General features: G+C 35.8%; 1 protein-coding gene across 1 annotated transcript in view; it reads left to right on the forward strand.

The window, feature by feature from the left end:
• The window catches only part of ipo11 (importin 11), a 170,908-nt gene that overhangs the window by 137,036 nt on the left and 7,742 nt on the right, over positions 1–26,130 (forward strand). The window contains exons 27-29 of the mRNA XM_079383422.1: positions 2,297–2,418; positions 11,862–11,957; positions 13,728–13,812. Of these exons, the coding sequence (XP_079239548.1) occupies positions 2,297–2,418; positions 11,862–11,957; positions 13,728–13,812 (303 nt within the window). The remainder of the gene's footprint in view (positions 1–2,296; positions 2,419–11,861; positions 11,958–13,727; positions 13,813–26,130) is intronic.

The raw sequence follows: 26,130 nt of genomic DNA on the forward strand, positions 1-26,130 counted from the left end.
GTCAAGTTTATGTTCCTGTTCGGTTCCTGTTTTTCCTTATTTGGTCATGTTCCTGTGTAGCTTGATTAGTTCATTCGGTTCCACTTGTGTTGATTAATTCTTTTGTTTGTCTCAGTTCATTTAACTTGTACGACCTTATGGACATTTTTGTCCATTCCAGTTTTGTTTTTTGTTATAAGTGTGCCTGTGTTAATGCCAACTGCATACATTTTGGCTCAGGTGTTTATTTTTATTGGAATTTTAATATTTCACCCTCATTTCCTTCAAAAAATCAATTTTACCCTCCGTACAAAAAATACTCACACTCAGGACCTTAAGGACAAAAATGTCCCCATTGAAACCCATTAAAACAGCAATTTTTAATCGCAGTGCAGTTTAACTGTAAAATGATGCAATTTTTGTTAATAGGCTTTCATTCTGTTGGCAAGGCTTCAAAATTAAATTTTTTACTATTTTTTACCAGATGGTGCCATTTTTTTCAGGTTTGGTCTATGAAGGGTCTATAAAGCAAATACTCGCTTTATTCCTGTTTTCTGCTTCTGCGTATTATAGAGCCAATTGGATAAATAATGCAGCTATAACTGTGTAGGTGTGTTGGTATAGATGTCAGAGTGTGGTTTGTATGTGTCATAAAAAAAATTGAGTGTGTGTGCTTGTAATATTTGAGAAAGAAAAACTCTACTGTAAATCGCAAATCCAAGCACTGTGTGCACCAGCAGAGTTTTGCTGGCATCTAATGGGGAAAATTTGGTACTGCGTCCAAACAAAATCTTACTGAAAGCTCATTTTTTTATATCAACCTCAAATTTGGAACACAGCTTGTTTAGATTTATGGCTTTGATTTTCTAGCAGGTTTAGAGTCCAACATGTAACATAAAATATATATTTTATATAAAATATTGTTCATAAAGCATTTTCATACACTCAAACTTCTTTAACTTTTTTGTTTGTTGTTTCATTTTTTAAACTTTTTTTACTTCAATGATAATCTGCCATGGGTCTTCTTTAAAATGAGACCAAACTTAAGTCTCTGCTCCCAAGCTTCCAATTTTTATGACCGTTTTTTGACATGGACATTTTTGTCCACTATGGACCTAAGTGTAACTTTTTTTTTAATTGATGCACAAGGGTTAAGCCCTTTTTTTTCCCTTGTTCCAGTGTCCTGTATTAGTTTGATCTTATATGTTTGTGGTTATCCATTCTCCTGGAGCCTGTTTCATAAAACAAGTTTACCAAATAAGCCAGGCTTATTTCAGTTAGTCTGACTTATTTTGAACCAAATTATTTGGTAAACTTGTTTTATGAAACAGGCTCCAGGAGAATGGATAACCACAAACATATAAGATAAGGTGATTCTCCTGAATATGAGTTGAAATTATAGACTTTCCATTGAATTACTCCTGCGTGCGCTTCTCTACAGCCACAAACTGACACAATTGGAGTATATTTTACAAGAAAATATTTTTTTAGTCTTTCTACAGTAAAATTTCACTGTTAATTCCATGTTTACTTGCTTTTTTTTTTTTAATATAATTAGCTATTTACACATATATAAATATTAAATATTCATAATTATTCAGTATTGCCTAATAACCAATATGGCAATGTATTGTGCATTCCTTACAAGAATAGTAGATTAATAGAACATTTAATCAATAAGTTAGGGGACCAAAAATGTAATATTGGTTCATAACTAATTACTGTTATGGTTTTAAATAAAGAACTCCAGCTCATATGCCTCAGATGCTGGAGGACTAAACAATTAGATGAAGAAATCTCCTCTTTCCCAAATACTTTCTTTATGCTTCTTACCTTTATGTCAAGGTCAAGTACACTGAAGCAAAAAAATATTAACAAACAAACAAAAAATCCTCAAGCTTGGCCTAGTTTTCTTCTGTGCAGCATATCTTTTAGTTGGGTTTGTGGAAGCTGATCTTACTGTAATTTGGTCCCAGTGGACCAAGAGGCTTTGCCTAGCCACACACACAGCATCATTCCCTTTCAACCCTGGGCCATATCTCCCCACTGAATAATTGAACTCATTTGCACTATTGTAGTCTCAGCATATACCAGTGTTCTCCTTCATTTCCTCAATCCCAGAAATATCTTTCCTGCTCAGACCCCTTCATTATTTACAGTATCAGCCAAATAACTTCAAAGATGGAGGTTTTTATATATTCGCCCTGTCAGGCCCTAATGTTTTCCTCTTATCTTATGAAGGGTGTATTAATCTTGTTCCCAGTGTGCCTGACTTACCTGTGCACCATGTTTATCATGGTGATCTCTGCTTTCTCAGGCAGACCAGCTCTTGGGGAGTATGATTGAGATGTGGGTGGACCGTATGGACAACATCACCCAGCCTGAGAGGAGAAAGCTCTCTGCCCTGGCACTCGTGTCGCTTTTACCATCTGACAACAGGTTTGTCATTATATAAACACCTGCAGGATCATCCTATCACATTTGCATGCAAATGTCTGAAGCTTGTATAGCAGAAGTCATCAGCAAGCTGTACAAGTGATAACATTTATACAAATCATTTGACATTCACCTCGGAGACCACACAAATAAAAAATAATTTTGTGGTGACTTGCCAGGAGAAATGGCTTGTTGGTTTTAGCCACGTCAGTAGTTTTTAATGTCAGTGATATTACATGTCATTTACATTTTCACGCCTCAAAATTCAGTTTTTTTAACTGCTGATATAATAGACCAAGCACAAATAGCAACACCTGTAGCAACATCTAGTAATGGCAGCCAGTATACACAAGCAATATTAATTATAAACTTGGCCAGGTGCGATGTCGATTTGATTTGCGATTTTAAATTTGCAAAGTCAAGCTTCAGCTTAATATTGTCAATAATGTGCAGCACAGTATGAGTATTGTTACCCTACTGAAAAAAACAAACAAAAAAAACTATAGAAACATCACAGAAATTCTTATAGTTTCCATAAAAAACATTACAAAATTCCTTTTTGTTTTGGGCATTATTCCAATAGAAATTACTGTTGTTCTATTGGTTGCCATCTGCTAGATTACATCCCACCAATAGAATGCATCAAATACCAGTAGACACCATTATAGTTTACATTAAAACCAATACAATTCCCATTATAACCCTTAAATCCTACATTTTCTATAGTTTTCTTCATTTTTAAATATTTGGGATTTTAAGAACAAGTGGGAAATGTGCTGAATGTTCCATTGCATCCAAGTGAAATTGGCAAGCAGTTAAAGACTTAATTTACATTAATTTTAAACGTGGAGCCAGGAGCGAGTTGACACTGGTTGCGCGCGTGCGTCAGGCCTCGTCCATATTGCCAGATGCGCTCGTGAAAGACTTGCAGAGCAGAACCAGGCGCGAGACTGCGAGTATAAAAGCGCATTACGAGAGAGGCTGCGTGTAAACGGCTCGTCCGTGGATGCGGGAGACGCGCAGCGTGGGGCAGAGCGGAGCGAGGATGAGAAGCATTCAGAGACACGGGCTGTGTGTGCGGTCTTCTGAATGAGCGAAGATGCATTATAAACTTATTTCAAATTAATCTGTTGGGGAGATAAAATGTGTAAGATAACGTTCATGTAGCCTACTAATAAAAACATCTAAAAATCTTTTATTCTCCAGTACTGAAAGCAGAACCGATAAGGGAGCACTTGATATGCGTTGTGACGCAGCTCTTGCAAATTACCTTTTTTGTTCGTTGTCTGTCATTTCGAAGCTGTAGTTACATATGTTTTTCTTTAGTTTAATTTGCCTAACTTTCGATCTGGCTTTTTTAAATAATAGGCGTTTACGTATGCCACTCAAGGCTGGCAGTCATGCATATCGCGTCCACATCGCAGGCTTTGCGATTTGCAAATCGCGATTCGATTTTGATTAATCGCACAGCCCTAATTGACAGTAGATAATAAACCATTTTTGCTCGTGAAATTTCACTAATTGAACTTCACACCATTAGTTTTAAAGGGGTCCTATTATGGTTTTTCACTTTTTGAATTTTAGTCAGAGTGTAGTGTGTATGTTCGGGCATAAAAAGATCTACAAAGTTACACATCTCAAAGTCCACTCCAAAGGGAGATATTTCTTTTTTTTTTTTATTCCTTTTCAATAACTACAACGAATGGCTCGTTTGGACTACAAAGTTGTTTTCCTGTATTTGTGATATCACAAAAATAAATCCCACCTACGGAAATTCGAATGGTTGGCGGGTGGGGAGAACGCTTGGTTGAGAACTGCACGTTTCAAAATCGAAACCTGGTGCGGGTGTTTTTATATCACTGTATTTCTGATGGAAACCGACTGTTTTCAGAATATTTTGGATGTCATTTTTCATTTCATCTTGCATATAATGTCTGATAAAGCAGCGTTTGTGAGCGGAGCTCTGCTTTGTGTACAGCTTTACCGGGGAAACCTCGCTCTCTACCACTCCAACAGCGCCGGCAGATAATTAATTTGCATATATATGCCGCCACAAATAGTGTAAATCTGTGGGACTATGGCATAAATAAATTCAGCTGTGTAACAGTTTCACTGCAATTCATGTTATAATTAAAGAACAATAAACATAATACATATTACTGTTGCACTTATCTGTACATAGTAAATGCAGTTATTTTTAAGCTGTTGTTGACTTCCTATCTAAAAGGTTCTGCGCGATCCTCTTGTTCAATAATCTCGAGGTCTGGATTGATATAGCAATATTGACGAACTTGCTGTTTTGGTTTTGGCAAGGGGCGGGGCAGTACTGAAATGCTGTCTAAGCTGTTTGCCAATCACAACACATTTAGTTTTTCGGAAGGCGGGCCTTCATCAAACCCGGAACTAATCGAGCCGTTTGTGCCAGGCTGGGGAGAAAGGTATTGTAATAATGTAAGTTATGTGAAAAATAATGTGATTTTTGAACCACCAAGCATGAGAGCATGTTCTAGTACACCCCCAAAACAAAATCAAGACTTTGTAAAAGAGCATAATAGGACCCCTTTAAACATATAATAGTAAAAGTATCCCAAGTTTAAGAGCAGCAGTAAAATATGGTCACACAAAACTAATTTGTTTGATAATTTTGTTGCCTTTGACATGATTTTAAGTGGGAAAACATAACCCTTGTACACAACTGTGACACAACTGTTCGTTTTTTAGTAGCTTTTTTGCTCTCAAAGAGGACTCTTTCTCATGAATTAGATTCTGTTGTGAACAATGGTAAAAAATAAGGATCTCTGCAGAATAACTCGTTTGCTTGTGTTTCTTTTCAACGTTGACATTCAAAATTGCATCATTAAGGGAAGAGATGCACCTGTTTACCTCCATAGCACACATAATTTAGTGAATGGGAAATAACAGTACACAATGAGGTGGTAATTTGCATGATTGTCTTTTCTAGGAAACCGTGTCAAGCATCCTGCACTGCAGACATAACATATGTTTATTCCATGTGGCACAGTGGTTAACAAGATATATTTAAATTTCATGTCAAACAGGTTGCTGACCCTTGCCACCGGTCCTATTGCTTTTACATGTGCAGACTGTCAGGGGAAGAGAAACGGTGGAGAAATTCATGATTGGCTCTCCTTCTCATTTCTCATGACAATGTAAATATTCAGTCTGGCCACATGAAAATACTTGAGCATGTCTCTGCATGCAGGCTCTTCCTTTTCTGAAGGGCAGCCAGTCATCTACCAAGTATTTTACGCTCTGGATTTATCTGATCTATTGCATGTGTCCACATTTTGTACGTATGTATGTATCTGTATATGTGCCCATTGTGAAATCTTGTATCATGGAATTGCATTGGAGACTGTGGAATCGATTGCGGTGCCGCAGCAGGTCTGTTGTCACCTTATTTCATTGAGATTGATCTTATGGGTCATTGTTCTCTGAGATCAATAATGGCATCAATAGCAAAGCCCTTCGTTGTCAGTCTCCCTCCCACCCTAAGCAGTGATTAACTGGCAACAATGACAGCTCCATCATGGCCTTGTTTTCCTTCTCCAGTTTTCAGGGCTTTGCCGTGATATACAGGAGAAGCTCCCCATGCAGCTTTAGTCTGAGTCTTGAGGGAGAGCGGGATAGTCATGTATTATCACGCTTCTAGAGACAGCCTGGATCCGTGAGCCATATCTCTGAGCCTCAGTCTCTGAAGCACAGATGCACAATGTTATTTTCTCCGTTATTGCCACATCTTGCCTTCTGCTCTAATCGAATCCAGTGTCAGAATTAAACTTTTCCATTACTTTTTGGGGGTAGGGCTGCGCAGTTATTACATTAACCATTATTACATTTATGGGTGCTACAATTTAACTGATCGAGGAAAAATAAATAAATTCCAAAAATATTTATTATATTTTAGAGATACTGTCAAATGTTTTCGCTTAGTTTGTTTTTGCAGCATTGTAATGCAAAAGGCATCCATTCAGTATTGGACAAAACACCCAAAAAGTATTTATTTCTTTTTATTTTCTATGAATCAACAAAGAATTGTGTTTACAATATCAAGAGCATTAATCAACAGTGTTGATATTTGTCATAATTGTGGAGTTCTATTTCAATAGATTTTTTTACTAATTAAAACATATGCTGATATGAGTCATTGTTTATGAGTCTTCAGTTTTGTGGCTGAAGTTTAGTATTATGCTCCATAGATATGCCTAGATGCCTCATTATTGACTTTCTATGGGCCGCGATACGTAAGCCATCTGCCATTTTTGGAACGGTCTGCGAATCTTTGAGCACATTGACTGTGTGCGTCTACAACCGCAAGTTATACGCTTGTATATCTTTGAAAATTTGTTGATTATTATGGTGAACGCGAGATGGCTGACGCGTAAATGTATTTGGAGCAGTCGAATAGGGAATCTACACATATCTATGGTCTGCTCGTGACTCCATGGAAGAGGGGGCGGAGTCAGCAGAGCTCACTAGCATATAAAGAAACATGGACTAGAACAGTGTGCTGAAGACAGAGCTGATTTTGACGGGGTAAAGAAGCTGTTTTTTACACTACCATTGAGAAATTTTAACCACACTGTTACAGACCTTTCATTAAGACCCTAAAGAATCATATCAACTTGTGTAAAATGGGTGATGACCCCTTTAATGGCGCTTTTCCACTGCGTGGTACGGCTTGGCTCGGCACGGCTCAGAACAGCACAACACTGCTCAGTTTGGCTCGGTTTGTGTTTCGACTGCTGTTTAGTACGGCTTTAGAGTGCACGGGATTATTCATGTGTCGTTAGTTGCGCTGCCTCTACTGCCGTGACTCCTGAAAAACGTTTTAATTCTGCGCCGCTCCATCATGCTCTCGCTGGATCGGCTCCTCGGCTATCACCGAGAGGAACGTCTGTACTTCCTCAACAGACAACGAAACAGCCATTTTTGGTTGTTAAAAGAAAGGTGCGCTTGTGCGTTTGATCCTTTGCTGGCTGTGCTGATTTAACTCTATCTGTCTGTTGTGTCTCGTGCAACAAGTTCAATGACGCAGGCAGTGACGATTTTCTCCGGCCAATCAGTGATCAGCAGAGTTTACACGTTATGTTTTGATAACGGTATGGCTCGTTTGGAACCTTGGTACCAGGTACTGTACCCAGTGGAAAACCCCCCAAAAGTAAGCTGTACTGAACCGTACCGTGCTGTACCATGCAGTGGAAAAGCGCCATAAGTTTCTGACCCTGATCCAGACAGGGATTTTTTTCTGTCTGGTGTGGCTTAAATTGCAATTTTAATTACTGTGGTATTACAATATTGCAATACACAAACTTTTTTTTTGTGCTGTGCCAGTCAACAATCATCCTTATTCAGATGTTTTTTCATCTCTCTTTGGATTCGTGTGACTTGAAAGGTGCAGAGAAAATTATGACAGCAGACTCTGAAAGGATATTTAGTGGCGCCGAGAGGCTTGCATGAAATGAGGCCCAGCATATTAATTTTCACAGGCATTCAGGGTGCTTTGAATGGCATTTTCTGATCCTCCCATTACTATTCTATCTGCTGTGTTCTGACTCCCTCTGAATAAACACCTGTGGGCTCACAGCAATGCCCAAAGCACTGAATGTTTCTTCTCTGAGGCGCAATACGTCACAAATAATTTCACCCCCTAATGAAGTATAACCGCAGTGGTGACAGCAATGAAACGATACAGATTTGTCTCTGCTTCAGTCATTTGGAGAGCGCAGAATAAACAGATGATGATAATAATGATGTAATGATCTCCGCACATACAGCCAGGCCAAAAAAGGAAGAGGGATATGCAGATTGGGTCTTGGTTTTTACACATGCACAAACAGAACCATTCAAAGTGTTTTCAACCAGCTGCCTTTGGAATAATGATGTTGGAGTTTGCCAGAACATTTAGACAGTTTAGAGCAAGCTGCTTGCTTGATTACAATTGGAATACATATTCAAAAGAAAAGCCAAGTGGAATACATGATGTTAGACGGTGGTTAATTTAACGTAAATATCAAGTAGCATTGCCAACACTTAACAATTATTCAAAAAAGAATCACATATATATATATATAAAGTTTAACAGATGGCAAACATTCCAGCATTAAAGGTTTATATTTACAATGGTTTTTGCTTTGAACAATGTAACGCAAAAGAAGTCCATTCAATGCTGCTAAAAAAAAGTATATTTGATTAATCGGCATTAATAATTGCAATAACAATATTAAGAGCAATAACCAACCATTTTGATGTGTTTTGTCAATACTTTTATTTGTAAGTAATGTGACTTAGGGTCTTTAAAGACCCTAAAAAAACTGAAAAAGCGTGAAAAAACCCAACAACATCCTATTCTAATTCTAAAACGTAAAATATTAAAATATTCTTATGGTCAAACATCATGAAATGCTGAATTATGACTTTTTTTTTTACAGCATAAAAACTTGGCTAAATATGAAATAAGATTATAAAAGCACAAAAAAAAGAGAAAAAGATTGTTTGATTTTACAGTAATCTTACATAAATGGAATTTGATATGTTGTCCTGTAAAATCATTTTAAAAAGGTGCTTCTGCAAGTTTTAGTTTGGTTTAATTGTCCAAGGGTGCTGTTTGGGTGTCATTAGTTGTTAAACACAGGCCTCTTTTTCAGGTCCAAGCAGAGGGATAAGAAATCTTTAATATGATGCATCTTTGATAGGTCTCTAGCGCAGCTCTTGTAGCTCTAATATTGGTGGGTTGAGATAAGATTGCCCCCTACCCTGTTTTATACAACAACAAAAAAAAAAGTAATATTAAAGCTGTAAACGTTATTAAATGTATAGCTGAGTAGATATTTAGCTAGCTTTGGTGTTTACCAAGTTTGCTTGTAACTGACTTACAGGGTGTCTTCAGGCAAAACGGTAATTGGCTTTTCATATATTCTAATATATGCTTAGTATGACACATTTTGAGTTATTTAAAACTTTTTTCAGTCATCAGTTTTGAGTGGTGAGCCATATGTAATACTGAATTTTACTTTTATGTATTAAAAATGAAATGAGCGCCTCGTTTTGAATTAAGGAAATGCTCAATTCCTCAGGACCAGGTTGCAGATGGGTGATGGGGAGGTACACATGATATCGCAATCATAATTTCATACCACCTGTCTTTCATTCCTGACCAATTTTTTTGTTAAGTCGTATCGGCTGTGCCCCTCTCCCTTAGCAGCTACAGTACCTCATCATCTTCCTCTATTTCACCAAAGCAGAGATGTGATTGCTGCTCCAGAAACGGTATCGACAAGTTCATTTCACCAAGCCATGTTTTTGAGATTTAGAACTGACCCTCCTTATCTGGCTTTTCATTGAATGCTGCATGTGACCAGGTCCGAGGCAGAGAAAGAATAGTCACAAGGTTCTAAGTGGACAGTCGAGGGATCTCGTGTGTTTCAGCTCTGAGTGACGAATGAACCAATTTGTATCAGACATTGGGGGGTTATATTGAAGACCGTGATGGAAAGGGCCAAACAGGAAATTTGGCCCTGCCACACATTATAGAAGAAAAATGTGCTGGGAAGGTCAAGACCATAGGATGTTTTCATCCTTAAAGGGATAGTTCACCAAGAAATGACAATTATGTCATTGTTTACTCACATTCGTGTCCTGTATTTCTTCCGTGGAATACAAAAGGAGATATTTATAGCTGAATGTCTGATATTTTAGATCCAATGGAAGTGAATGGTATCCACAACTGTTAAGCAATATTTTCAGTGAATAGTAATTACAATTTCAGACTGATTCTCACACAAATCTGGCGTATGGCCTCAGATGACACAAGTCATATGAATCAGGGTTATTATTATAAATTTACATAAAGTTAAACACAATTAAATATTGAAAAACTTTTCAGTTAGCTGGCAACATTTCTAATTTTCATTTAGTTTTAATTGAAGGACTAAAATTACCAACTGGAAATAAACTAAATAAAACTGGAATTAAAAATTGAAAATAACCTAAGTAGTTATATTAAAAAAGATTTTAAAAAAGAAGAAAAAAGCACAGTTAAAGTGAAATTAAAATAAATTCCAAAAAAAGTACAAAAAATCAAATAAAAAAACTTAACACTTATTCTGTTTGTTTTCTTTTTACTTATTATACAATTAACAAAAGCAAAACATGCCTCTAACACTAGGTTGCTCTATTATTTTTCTGTTCTATCTGTTTTCTTTTTATTTATTTTATAATTAAAAAAAAAAAACTTGCTATGTGCACTGAGTTAAGCTAACTGAGACTTGTTATAGCACTTGCATATCATTGCTCTTTTGTTGATTTTGATTGCTTCCATTGCCCTCATTTGTTAGTCACTTTGGATAAAAGCATCTGCTAAATGTAAATGTAGATTCACAATGTTGCAAACTATATATAAATAATACTAAAATAGCACTGGTTTGATTTTTCTTTTTCTTTTTTTGTGGTGTGTGTTTGGATTAGATTAGAGCAGCTCAGACATTCCTTTAAACTTCTCATTTGTGTTCCACAGAAGAAAGTCATACACTATGTGTTTGGAATGACATGTTGTAAATTATGACAGAAGTTTAATTTTTAAATCAGCTATGTCAGACATATGGCTTCAAGGCTCTGAAATGGAGAGACTGTCCTTCATAAAGTGCTAACTGTTGCCATGTCACAGAAAGCATAAAGAACAGCTGCATTAAGGGTTTAATCTAATGAATATCTTCACATTTATTGGCAATAACTGCTTCAGATAATATGTGCGGTCTAATGTTCAGGTCCCTTGAGTGTAGTTCAGATTTTAACAGTCAGTCAGTCTGAATATTTCTCTTAAGCTTTTGATTGTTCCCTTGCAGAAAGGGTTTGTGAGTGCAAGCTATTTCCAGGCTAAAAAGGTTTTTTTTTTTTCTTCAGACAGAAAGTCTTAATACCCATGGGTAGGGATGTCAACAGTACAACAGTGCTTTGCAACCAACTCAATGCGAAAACTTAAATAAAAAAATAAAAAAGGTAACAATAGCAGTCTTTCTAAAGTTTAGCTAGCTGAGTAGCAACTCTGCACCCACGCTCTGACACACTGACAGGTGACTGCTTTAGAATGCTCATATGTGTATTTACCCACATGCAAAGACATTCTTTGTTGAAATAGCCATTTTGATGTAGTAATAAAGTTTAATTGAGAAATAATATATTTTTTAGTTTGTTTACTTTTTAACGTAATATTTTGAATAGCATATTTATTTTCCAAACTGATATTGAGTATTGTGAAATTTCACTTTCTTTGCTTTCGACTACTAAAATTACCACCATGACATCCCTTTTCACAGGCTTGTGAAGACACCTTAAAACATCTTTCTGTCACAGTGCTCTCAGAGTGTGAATTATGGAACATTGTGTTCATTCTCTGAATAACTTTTTCCTTTGCAATCAATTTTCAGCGTGATCCAGGACAAGTTCTGTGGGATCGTTAACATCAGCGTGGAAGCGCTGCACGATGTTATGACAGAAGACCCTGAGACGGCTACCTTCAAGGAGTAAGTTTGATTCTCTCTTTTTGATGACATTTCTCCTCCACAGAGGCATTTTGTCTGCCTAATGACCTGGAAAATGGTGGACAAGGGCAGACACTGTCATGGCAGGGTATTTCATGAAACAAAAGCTCAGCATTAGGAGAAGTGATTGTGATCTGTGTCAGGGTTTTCTGCCTACTTGTTACACATTATATATTAAATATAAAAATATATGAATTGTGTATATATAAATTTAATTCATATTTTTACATTTTCATGCTGTCATTTAGCAGACGCTTTTATCTAAAGCGACTTACAAACGAGAAGCAATCAAAAGCAAGTGCTATAAGAAGTCTCAGTTAGCCTAAAACGGTAAACGTAGCAAGGTGTTTTTTATGTGATAAAAAAGAAAACAAGTAGATAGAATAGAAAGAGGATATGGAATGCTAGCGTTAGAAGGTCTTTTTATAATAAATAAAAGTAGATTGAATAAAAAAAGAAATAAAGGAAGCTAGTGTTAGAAGCCTCTTTTTAAAGGAAACGGAAAATGACGTGTTAGAGAGCTTTTTTAAATAAAAAAGAAAACAAATAGAATTACAATAGAGTACTAGAGTTCAAAAAGAGGGTCAAAAATCTCCTTATTTTAAGATTTTAATTGTGTGTATTTTTATGAAATTATATTATATAAAAATTTACAAAATCCCACACAATATATATATATGCAATATTACTTGTGTATAGGTATGTAGTCTACACACTCACACACAATAATTAAAATAATATACATTACTATGATTATACATTTTATTATAATGTCAAATTTTAATATAATATTATTCTGCAAATATATATTAATTAATTTAATTATTTAAAAAATATTTTACGATTCAAATTTTGATGGATGCTTGTATATAATTCTATTTTGTAATATAACTAATAAAATTAATTGTATTTTACTTATATTTAACAAATGATTAAAGTTAAATGTATAGTTATTTTTCTCTCTCTATATATATATATATATATATATATATATATATATATATCTATATATTAACTAATTAAATAATTAAGAATACAAAAAAAATATTTATAATATAGAATTTTTATCCATAATATTATTCTGCAGTTATATATTAATAAAATTATTATTTATATATATTTTACAAATAAAATTTAGCTTTATACTGCATATGTGGATGCTTGAATATAATTATATTCTGTAATAAGGCGAATAAAATGAATTGTATTTTTATTACAAACAATTTTAAACAAATTATTTGTTATTTATAGTTATGTTTCTCTCTCTCTCTTTCTATCTATCTATATCTAATGACATTAATTACTAATAAGAATTATACAAATATTAATAATGTTTAAATAAAAAGAAAACAGTATGTTTGTTTGTATGCATAGTTTTGGGTTGTATGTAAGCTGGTCATGAAATGTGCATGATACTGCGAGGCAACCAATATTTCATGACTTCAAGATATGGTGCTATACCCTTAAGTTCACCTCCTAAGACATTTTATCATTTCCAGGCAGGATGGATTCACAACCTGCCTCATGCATGCTTCAGTGGGGTGTCAAAAGAGTATTCATAAATGGAGTGAGAGATTACACAGCTGTTGGAAGTGGCACATTTTAGAAATGATGTGTAACATGAATGTAATTTCTCTACTTTGCACTCGCTCTTTTTACACACACACACACACACACACACACACACACACAAACATGCTCACATGCCTCACGACCTTACACACTCTCTCTGGCTGCCTGTCCGTCCTCTAGCTGCATGCTGATGAGCCACTTTGAAGAGCCAACCCTGACAGATGATGAGGAACCCCCAACAGAACAGGACAAGAGGAAGAAACTGGTGAGTGTTTTACTCTGTGTTTAGAGGTCACTGGTGTTACACGCTCCTATCGATGACACATGCCATCAAATGGCTGTTATTGATGAGATATAGCAGATGCTGATATAGAGTACATTAAACTGAATCAACAAACTGAATTCACTTCATTGCTACTTCAGTTCACAAACCAACAGGTCAAAAAGTGTGTAATTTTAAATAAATCAATTTGTCATACTCAAGATTGACGAACATCCTACATAACACACAGGGGGTTAAAAGTTCAAATTCTTCATTTATCTCTATGGTTCTGGCACAGTAAATACTTTGTATGCATTTATATAGGTGTAGATTAATCTGCTAGATTGATTTGAGGCCAGTATCAATAATAACTTGTATTTTAACACTATAATTAGGGGTGGGCGATATGGGCCATAGGGGTGGCCTAAGGGGTGATATCATACTATGATATTTCTTCAAAGACAGATCGTGGAGACATTTTTATCATCCACGATCAAACATAGTCATATCGCACACCCCTAACTATAATCTAGACAAGTGGTTCTCAACTACATTCCTGGAGGACCCCCAACACTGCACATTTTGCATGTCTCCTTTGTCTGATACACCCATTTCTCTACTAATGAGCAGGTGACCTGAATCAGGTGTGTTAATGAGACATGCAAAGTGTGCAGTGTTGGGGGTCCTCCAGGAATGTGTTTGAGAACCACTGATCTAGGTATGGTTGCAGTTTGTTTACAGAGAATTGCTGCATTTGTAAATGATATGTATTTGATGATACTAATGTCCCATTAGTTAATGTTGATAAGTTAATATATTTGCTAGCATTAATTAACAATGAGCAATCCAGTTGTTATTTATAATCTTTGTTGATGTTAGATGATTGTTTGTTCATGTCAGCTCAGGTCCATTACATATTAACAGACAGCTAATTTTGATTTAATGTTTCAGTAAATGCTGGAATTAACTGCAAGTAAGATCATTAAATTATTTAGGAGTATTTGTAATTGTTAGGTTATTGTTAAAAATGTAGTTAAGTCTAATATTAACAAATGTGAAGTGTTACCACTCGTTTGATTAGATTTGATGACACTTATGAACCTTGGTAGAAAAGTACCGACTCGTGAGCGGCAAACTGTGTGGTTTGTTTTTGTATTTCTCTCTTTTTTTATGGTAACCTTCTCACCAGAAGTGTTTAGATAAAAACAATAGTGAGAGAATAAAATGCCATTGCAGTGTTTTGGAGAGGATTGTCATGAAATCTCAGTCTGTCTTTTCCTAATGTTATTTTTGTGTGACACCCACATGAGCATGTTTCAGCTGAGTGGCGCTTCTGATAGAAAATCTGCCAACAACAATAGCTTTCAAACAGCCACTGAAAATGAGCAAATGTACTATGTGAAGTGCAGTAGTTCAAAAGCATGTTCGAGCGGTTTAAAGTGAGTCATTTCTCTTAATTGTCTGTATGATGAAACGGTCCTGGTGGTATTTGATACTTTCAGCATGTAGCTGGTTTGAAATGAAGCACATTTTTGTGTTTGTAAGTCACAACCTTTACTCAGTGGTCTTATGACAGTGTTTCTTTGTTAGAGAATGATGTGGGATGGACCTCAGTACCAGAGTACTCGAAAATGACCGCGGTGACTAATCAAAACACAGTTGACTTTTTTTTTTTTTTTTCTTTCTACAAAACATTCTGAAAAAGTATGTATAGAGGGATTCATTTTTAATTGAATACAGTGCTGTTGTTGACTATATCTTGCCTTTGCAAACTACAGTTTGCGGTAGTACTATAGCCGGTGACATGCAGACCGTTCACAGCATCACAGTGCAGCTGCTTTTTAGACACATAAATAAAGGTCATTTACACAGAACATGTTTTTGCGTTGAAGGGATAGTTCACCTAAAAATGAACATATTGTCATAATTTACTGTCCCTCAAGTTGTTCTAAACCTGTATCCATTTCTATCTTCTGTTGAGCACAAAAGAAGATATTTTGAAGAATGTTGGTAACCATACAATTGATGGTAGCCATTGACTTCCATAGTATAGAAAAAACATTCATTCTATTGAAATCAGTGGCTACCATCTACTGTTATCTTACCAACATTATGAGAATGAATATTCTATTTGAAGTGGACTTGGAGAAAATGCAGTGCAGTGGAAAAATGCAGTGAAGTGGAATAAAAAAAAGAAGAGATATGTTAAAATATATATATATATATTAGGGCTGTCAACGTTAACGAGTTAAATTTTAACGCGTTAAAAACATTTTGAAATTAATCGTTTGATAAGGTTTGACCCCAACTTCTTACCGTCATCGCAGCATGGGAGGTAATCATTGTCTGCGTCCCAATGTGCATACTATATCCATCCTAAAATCTAAGTGATATTAGTAATTTTCAATACTATTTAGGGCAGATAGGGTGGATAGTATGCACATTGGGATGCAGTGATTGTGGGATTACGGAGAGAGAGTGAGTGTGTCCGAGAAAGAGAGCGACAGTGCACGAGAGATATGTATACTCATATGTGATAAAGGTATTTGCCAGGTATTTGCCAGTGTTGCCAGGTTCGCGGTTATCCCACACAATTAGGCTATTTTGAAAATCAGTCGCGGGAAAAATGACAGAGCCATGGGTTGCGTTTTTTTGGGTTACTTTTATAATGTATTGTGGCCGCCCAAAGTATACACACGTGATCGCAAAAGGAAGTTATTACAAACACTCGATGGTGGTTTAAAGTGAGTTCTGAGTAAAAGTGTACTATTAATCTCAAATTTTCTTATGTAGCATGATGCTAATGTTAGCTCTAATGCACCTGCAGAACAGGTCCAATTCTTCTTCATAATGCATTTTATCATAATAATTTGTGTAAGGTCGCAAGAAAATGTTTTGTTGTATTTATTTAGAAATACTTTTGATAATAGTTGGGTAAATGTGTACTGGGATTGAAGCGATGTTGCTTGGTAAACGTTTTATTGTCGGTATAAAGGCTGAATTAACACAAAAGAATAATAAGGAATAAGTCTCATACCTGGCGGAGGAGTGAAAGGTTTAGTTTCCTTAAACTAGTTTGTCATGCATTCCTTCATTCCTTTAGTTTGTCCACAGTCCAGGACTGTGAGTAACGCAATTAATTTTTTAATCGATTGACAGCACTGATATATATATATATATATATATATATATATATATATATATATATATATATTAGGGGTGACCCCGAATAGTCGACGATTCAATGCTTCGATAGGAGGAGCCTGATTCGACTCTGGGTGTTAGGATCATGCCATTTTGGCTATATGGGGGTGATTGTCTTCAAATGTCTGATTTCACATAGAACTACTGGTTTTCTCCCAATAAGTTAATATACTGCCTATTATGTAAAAATAATAATCTGAAAAGAAAGAAGCTTTAAATAAATATTTTAACGTGCGTGAATAAATCCAACCAGCCCTATAGATTTAAGTTTCACTTCCCATAATCTGTGACCCAACAGAGAAGCATCTTGGCGGCAAGGATTTAAAACTTAAGACTCAAACTGACACGGGCAGAGTTAAAGACTGGATTTTTTTCGATCAGGTGGAGTATAAGTGATTTCAAAACATGGCAGCCGGATTATATATTGTGTATTATTTATCTAGCATAAGATGCATCGCGCTGAAGTAAAGTGCTTCATTGTACAGTGATTATCAACGCGCAGTGCGAGCAGTACAAACAACAATGCATAATATTAATAACTATGACTCGGACTGTCATATACATAACATTATAATGAGAACACTATTATAATAAAACGCTGTGAATTTTTAGAGTTTGGTTGCCGTGTTTCTACACGTTGTTGCATAAAGAACATGTCCACAAAAGGAGTTCATTCAGAGCCGCGCGGACACGTTCACTTCTGCAATCGGGGAATTCTGTGCAGATAGCCTTAAGTCGTAATATTAATGTTATGTTTTATAAATAACAAAGTGTATTCTATATTATATAAATGAGTTAAATCCCACTGATTTAAAACCTGCTATCAAATGCTTCATTCTACTGGCCATCTTCAGCGCGCAGCTCAAAACAGAAATGCATAACATTAATAACTACTGTCATATAGCCTACATAACGTTATAATGAGAGCACTGTTGTAAAAATGTTTTGCATTATTAGGTTTTCGCTGGTGTTAACTATCTTTTAATCAAAACATAAAACTTTATTTCTGTATCTGCGAGGTGTCCATTCCCTGTGTGTTAACGTTAGTAATTATGACTGTCTCTTGGTAATGTATTTTGCCCCGCCCCCAAACATATGATTCGACTATCAGTCGACTATCGGCAATATTCGAAAATTCCAATTTGACTATGAAAATCCTTAGTCGAGGACACCCCATATACACTGCCCGTCCAAAAAAAAATCACAAACTAGCTTTAATTAAATTAGCTTTGATTACGGCACCAATTCGCTGTGACATCATTTCGATAAGTTTCTGCAATGTCACAAAATATATTCCCGTCCAGAGTTGCATTAATTTTTCACCAAGATCTTGTATTGATGATGGGAGAGTCGGACCGCTGCGCAAAGTCTTCTCCAGCACATCCCAAAGATTCTCAGTGGGGTTAAGGTCTGACTCTGGACTCTGTGGTGGCCAATCCATGTGTGAAAATGATGTCTCATGCTCCCTGAACCACTCTTTCACAATTTGAGCCCAATCAATCCTGGCATTGTCATCTTGGAATATCCCCATGTCATCAGGGAAGAAAAAAATTCATTGAGGGAATAACCTGGTCATTCAGTATATTCAGGTAGTCAGCTGAACACATAACATAATCATCCATGCAGTAATTATCCAATGGGAGGATCTTACCTATTTGCTTCGTTAAATCCAAGTAATGACTTTTTTTTTAACGGGCAGTGTATATTGACCTTGTTTAAAAATATATATTTTTACACTTGTTTTTTACCATTTTTATTTTGAGCTTTTTTTTTTTTTACACTTTATTTCAAATTAAATTCTTAAACTTCTAGATTTTATTTGTAACTTAAGTGCTGCGTCTTTAGACACTGCAAAAGGTGCAAGACGCAATTGACTCTTCGCCGGAATTTCATTGACAGGCAAACTGACCAATCATAATGCCGAATATTCTATTTTTGTCAGACAAACAAACCAGACAGGAGAGTAGATTAATGTTGGTGGACTTGAAAAAAAAAAAAATGGTGTGTATTGATTTCTGAAACAAGAGAATTTCTGATGTTCATTCATGTTTATTTCATGCTATAACTAGTAAAGAGGAAGAGATGATTGGTTCACGTGCCGCTTGAACTAAGTCGCTACCGCAATCTATCATGACACATTAAAGAGCCACTAAACGGTATTTATTCTTTGAAATTCATAAAAAGTATCAAAATTTGAAAGCTGCGACTGTTTCATATGAAAATTAACCAGCTCTGTCTTGTATGTTGACATATTGTCCATTTCCTCTTTGCTCTGCAGTGTATTTTTCACTGTGAGAACATGATATATGCTGTGAGATCGTCATGGCTTGTCAGACATAGCAACAGTAACTAAAGGGGTGGTGGCTTTTTGCAACAGGTAAATTGACCTATCGGTAAGCCCCTCCCCTTGAACACAGATGAGCCAATGGCAATTGAGTATCAGTTGCACGGGGAGCTGAACTCGGACATCTTTAGGTTTCAGTGCCATGGAGAAACATTGGAAGATCCGAAGCTCACATCGGTTTGATGGTGTTTATGCTACAAAAATGGAAAAACGATCTGCCTGGGGTACTTGTAACACAGATTCCAGGTATCATGAGCGGATAGGCAATAGAATTTATTTTAGCACATTTCCTAAACCCAAACAAAACAGAGCAAAATGTTCGTAAGCATTCAACTCTAATCCCAATGAAGACAATGAAGAAACATTCATTTTCTGGTTGTCATACTCTCATTAAGTTACAGTTTTCATCTGCTCAAGCAGAACATTAATGTCATCTTAACTAGCTAACGTTGAAGTTTGTGAGTCCATGCTAACGTACATACCTAAATAGCGGACTGTTCTCACGTCATGTACAGTGTAGGTCAAAAACACACTGATTCAATTGCAATTGGTCAGACACGTCTGTCTGGCTTATGTTTACATAGAAAATCAAAGACATCTATTGATCAACAATTAAACAATTGCAGTTGAATACTATCACCTCTGAATAGTCTGTTGATTTTTCTGTCAAGTGCTCAAGTAGACAAAATGACCAAATTATTCATCCCTAATAACTAAACTCTCACCTACGTCCCCTGAAAGACTGAAATGCTTCAAGTAGGAGGGATGAGATTGACAGGTTATGTCATAGTTAACATGATGTAACCACATAGAGACCATTGGACTCAAATAAGCTTGTGTTTTGTCTGGTAATGACGTATTTACTTATGGAACATGTACCTGGAACACTTTGACACGGTGGTTCTCAAAAGCAGCTGTATATTGAATTACGTTATATTTCCTGCAGGCAGTAGTTCAGCGTTCAGAGCAGTTTTGAAGAAGCACCGGAGTGCAGATTGCATTGAAAGAGGAAGGCGACAGAGGAAATGGACGCAGCGAGCAATCAGTCCGCACATAACAGGCGGTGGGGTGCCGAACAGTCAGTAGATAAAGTCAAAGAGATGCATTACGCTACAAATCTGCCCTGACACAGGGAAGGTGTAAGTTCCTCCTGGTTAATGATGCGCAAAATGGATTAAAAGGAAAAATGTCCTTTTTATCACTTCTCCCAGCATGAATGCAGGTTTAGATTTAAAAGGTTTATTTCGAATCATCGGCCATTAACCACCGAACTGTCATGATGTTACAGACAGGGTGATATTTGTGCAGTCATTCCTGTACGAAATTGGTGCCAGCGGCTTTAGACAGCAGGACAGTTCTGGAATGGGGGGACGTTAACCTTGTTTAACCTTGTTTCCCAAACTGGTTAACCTGTCATTGTGTTGCGACTGATGTGCAGTGTTTCTCATTGCCATTATAAAAAGAAATTGAACCGAAATATTTCACAATGGTGTTTTATAGGCAGTCTGCTCTCATTTTTCTCTGACATATTTTGTAATTTACAATAAGGTGCTATAGGTTTTTTTGTAGTTTATCCCGACTCAAAGTAAATGTAAACAGTGTAATTAAGGAGATGGTTTTGCTTTCATTCATACTGACAAGTATCTTCCAAGACGGCATATAGCATCCCATGGCTATTTATTTGAAGTGGATTAGTCAGTTTTGGATGACGTGAACAGGATAGGTTAAACATGCATAATCTGTTATTGTTGATGCTGCCTCTTGCATTAGTGTCTCCGTCATAGTCATACTCAATACTGAGGCTCATCCCGGCCTCCTTTTTTTCTTGTCAGTGCCTGCCTTCTCTCATTATTTGTTTGTGCGCTTCAGGGTTTGAAGGTCAATCCAAACAACAATACTGAATTAAAACCGTTTGCTTTCTGGGATGCGATATTGCATAACGGATCCATCTATTTAATAAGCACATTTCTCTCTGATTTATTGCCCGTGAATCCCAGGGTGTGCCTGATTCAGTTGGTTTGTTAAAAGTCTTTTTATGCTGCTCTGAGCAAAACGCTCCTCATTTCACACGCTTTTAATTTTTCACTTTTCATTACCCTGTGGTGGCGGGTGTTCTTTGTTTTTTGTTTGGTTCGTGAAAAAAGTGATTGTTTTGAAATTATTGGCACTTGATGTCATGTGCATTCAAATATTTTATGGCCTTGTTTAGATCTAGCCTACACTAAAAAGCTTGGGATCAGTAAGATATTTCTATTTATATATATATATATATATATATATATATGCATTTTTTTAATATGCTCACCAAGACTGTATATATTTATTTGATCAAAAATACCTTAACATTTTTAAATATTATTACAATTTAACAGTTTTCTACTGTTATATATTTTAAAATATAATTTATTCCTGTGGTGCAAAGCTGAATTTTCAGCAGCCATTACTGCAGTCACATAATCCTTCTGAAATCATTCTAATTTGCTGCTTAAGAAACATTTTTGCAAAAAATATAATTATTCTCTTCTTTCTTTCTTTTGTAGCAAAATGAAAAAATAATAATCTTACTGACTCCAAACTAAATGATAGTGCAGCTTTTCTAGTGTAACTTATTAGCCAGTGGCATTGACATATTATTGAGAGGAATTAACCTGTGACAGGGCTTTCTTTTATTTTTGGATTGGTGAAATTGCTATCACTTTATGATATCTGCATTCAAATGTGTTATGTTCTGGTTTGAACATTTAGCTTTTACCTTATTCCAAAACATTAATTAGCTGGATGTATTAGCATGTTGTCAGTGAGAGAATCAAAACCAAATTAGAAACCAAAATTTCACATAAAATACTTTGATTCTGAAATAATAACCACTTTCTCCTGTCTGCCTATAAAATCTTTCAAGCTGGCCCTCATGATTTTAGCCTAATTAGATTATTATGCAATTGTTATCACATCATCATAGTAATATGCCAAGTTTGACTGGGCAGCAAGAGGGAGGAAAATGGCACGTCTGAGAAACGGACATTAACTGCTTTGGAAGCTCAGACATTGGTTCAATGGAGAGTAACATTTAGTTGGATTTTGTCCTTGGGATATTTTTTCTTTTAATGGAACTAGTGACTTTTGTGTAGGGTATCAGAGTTCTCTTGTATAGAACTTTTGTCATTTATTTACGCATCCTCATATCATTCTAAACCGTTTTTTTTTTTTCTGTGGAATATTCAAATAAACTTTGGATTGTATTCCTAGTCATTTAAATACATCAGGGAAATGAGTTTGTTTCCAATCATTCATTTATTGTGGATTTAATTTTATTTAGATGGCTTTGTTTGTCACCATTTACAGTGTTTGTTTTCCCTTTCAGAATATTCTGTGGTTACATGCAAGAATTGAAAAAGGTCTCTGACCTTTTCCACACCTAAATGAAGAGCTCTCAGCATGTCTCGGACAGCTTAACCTTTAGTCTGTTGATGGGACCACACCGAGAACCCTCTCAAGCGTTCTCTCCTCTCTTCTGTTTAACGTAGCCACGCATTAGCGCCGCTAGCATAACAGCACTCTGTCCTCTAGAGCTGCCTCTTAGGATCGAGCAGCGCCTTTCTTTCCTCAAGTGACTGGAGAGGATCGTGTCAGTGGTGCTTTGAGTCAAATTGATAAGTGGTCAATTTGACACATTTTTGCTTCATCTGTTGGAAGTATCATGCAAGACAGGTCTCTTTCTCGTGTCTTCTCGCATTTTTCGAGTTATTATTTGGTGACAGACCGAATCTCTGGTATCCAGTGAGCATCTCTCAGCAGAGTGTTTCCGCCAGAGTCACGACTGATGCTTAATCTCAGATTGCTCCGAGGGAAGTTTTCCTGCAATTAGCAAATAAACATTAGCTTAAAATGCATCTGCTAAATGGCTTATGGGGAGAATGGGTAGAATTGCGTCACCCTCTTAGCCATCTAGCAAACAGTGGACATTTTGTCATGTGACCTTTTTTTATTATAAATTCATTCATTTTATTAATAATTTTTTTTATTCATATGACAATCTTTTTTGTTTTTTAAATTTTTTATTTATAATTCTGTAATTTATATATTTGTATTTTTGCTGAAATGTAATTCGACTTAACTTTACAATTTAAGTTAAAACTGGCACTGCTTTCCTGCAGTGGCCCAGTAATGTACAACACAATGGAAACAAGCCACAACACAACAGAAAATAAAAAAGCCACAGTACTACGAAATTAGAACAACACAACGTAAACAAGCCACAACAAAACAAGTCGCAACCAGTGTTTGGCAAGTTAAATGTAATTAAATTACCGATTACTCCTTTTAAAATTAATCACATTACTGTTCTGATTACTTTATTTCAAAACTAATTAGTTACATTACTAGTTACGTTACTTTTTGCTACATTCATGAAATTTATGAAATCCCAGGATAAACACTCCCTAAAATATTTGTTATTAAAACATCAACATTCACAAAACACTGTTGTCAAATTACAGTAGCGCGTTACTATGTACCCAACACTGGTCGCAAAACAACAAAATTAGCACAGCACTGCAGAAGCAAGCCAAAACACAACGCAGTTCGCACAACACAAAGTAAACAAGTCACAACACAACAGAAACAAGCCACAACAAAATTAGCACAACACAACAGAAACAAGCCACAACACAACAAAATTAGCACAACACAACAGAAACAAGCCGCAACACAATGAAATTTAAGCAAAACAACAGAAACGAGTCTTAACACAATGCAATTAGCACAACACAACAGAAACAAGACACAACACAACAAGATTAGCACAACATAACGGAAACAAGTCACAATACGACAGAAACAAGACACAACACAAGATTAGCACAACACAATGGAAACAAGTCACAGCACAATGAAATTTAAGCAAAACAACAGAAACAAGCCTTAACACAATGCAGTTAGCACAACACAACGAAAACAAGTCACAATACGACAGAATCAAGTGATAACACAATTAAATTTTATTTTAAATTGTTGCGTCTTGTTTGTGTTGTGGTGATTTTCATTGTGTTGTGCAAAAACTCATTGATAATTGTTTATCGTTTAGGGAAGTGATCATGGAGAACATGATCACTTAGGCTACCTAAATAAGCAATTATTGTTTTTGTGTTTTTCTTTCAGGTTAAGTAATTGTTTTCAGTTTGTAATCTCTCGTTTCTGTAGTAGCAGTGTTTTTTGTTGTGCTGCTGCTGTGCCAGAAATGCTAATTTTGACCTTTCGTAATCTCCTGCTTCAGGGGTATATTTAGTCTTGAGAAATTTTAAATAAGGGTGTTAAGTCTTGAATGTTAACTTCATCTACAACTTCAACTTTTATCCACCTCCATAAAGCACAACTGTGTGGCAAGGACAATATAATCCAGATTATATTTTATGATGTACTGAATTCACTTTGACACCGTTTCAGTGGATCTCTTCCCAGAAGTGATATCCATTTTTAATCTGTGAAGGGAGATGCATTTTCTTTGATACTATTGAATACTATTCTTATATTGAACAATTCAATATAAGAATTTCGAAATTTGTGTTGCATATAAGATGTCAGACTTGTTAACGTTACTTTCTTCAATTCAGACAATTAAAGCGAATAGGGATTATGTTTGACATATTCTTGCTTTACAGTGTACAATATTACCAGACTTCTGCTTACACAGACAGTTTGATTACTAGAGGGATTAAAGCTAATCAATACAGGGATACTGTTTTATTGCACAAAGGGTAAAATTGCAAAGTCTTTCTCTCATTCATCTGTCAGGGTTAAACCACCAAGACCGTTTGCCATCTTATTTTAGTGAACCAGAACGGTAGTGTTCTAGTAGTAATTCTACCAGTCTCTGATAACCAGGGGCTTGATTCACAAAGATCTTCTAAGAAGTTAGTTACAAAGTAGTTTGTAAGAATGTTAAATTCTTGACAAATTTAATATAGAGTTTAATCATGAGCAATCATTCTTTACATTACTCATAATTAGTCTCACTTCATATGTTTTCACAGACTAATATGTGTTATATGTAACTAATTTAGTGTTACCATGCTTAATATTTGAAACATTCAACAAATTGAATAAACATCTCACCTTTGGGTATTTAAGACAAGTTGGAAGATATCCTAACTTTAGGAAGTTATTACAATGATTGTCTTAAGAGTAAAGATAAAAACAACATTCTTTGGGGCCGTTCACACAGAATGAATTTTGCATCCCACTGTGCTGCTTTCCATTGTTTTTGGACTGTTGCGCTCAAGTTTCTAGACCTTGCTTTTTTTGACCACTGCCACAAGTCTAACATTTTTAACTGCAAAAATTCATTCTGTATTAATATTTTTGGGAATACAAAATATTCTTAACTGCTATTTTCTTTTATTTTCCAACTTGAGAATAAAGTTAAGAAGAAATTTGTTCTGTTCTGTTCTATTTTGTGAATCCAGCCCCAGTATTGTTATCAGTTTAACTTAATGGATGAAATTTATAACAGTCTTAAGATTTACCATTGAAAAAAAGTTCAGCATAGCTGCAAATCACAATTAATGTCATAAGATTACAACCGTTTGATGAGCCGTTTCCTCTCCAAATGCTTTACATTACTACTACAGCAGCCTCTGACTTTGAGAATCCACTCATTATTAAATAATCTGCTGCTGTGACACATCTGTCAGCCACAGATATTAAAGTCACTGGCCCGAGTAGGGCCACCCATGACTCCTTCCACTTCTGTGTGACCCGACAGATTAAAGAAAAGC

The sequence above is a fragment of the Barbus barbus genome, assembly GCF_936440315.1.
Source record: "Barbus barbus genome assembly, chromosome: 28".
In the NCBI taxonomy this organism is placed as follows: Eukaryota; Metazoa; Chordata; class Actinopteri; order Cypriniformes; family Cyprinidae; genus Barbus; species Barbus barbus.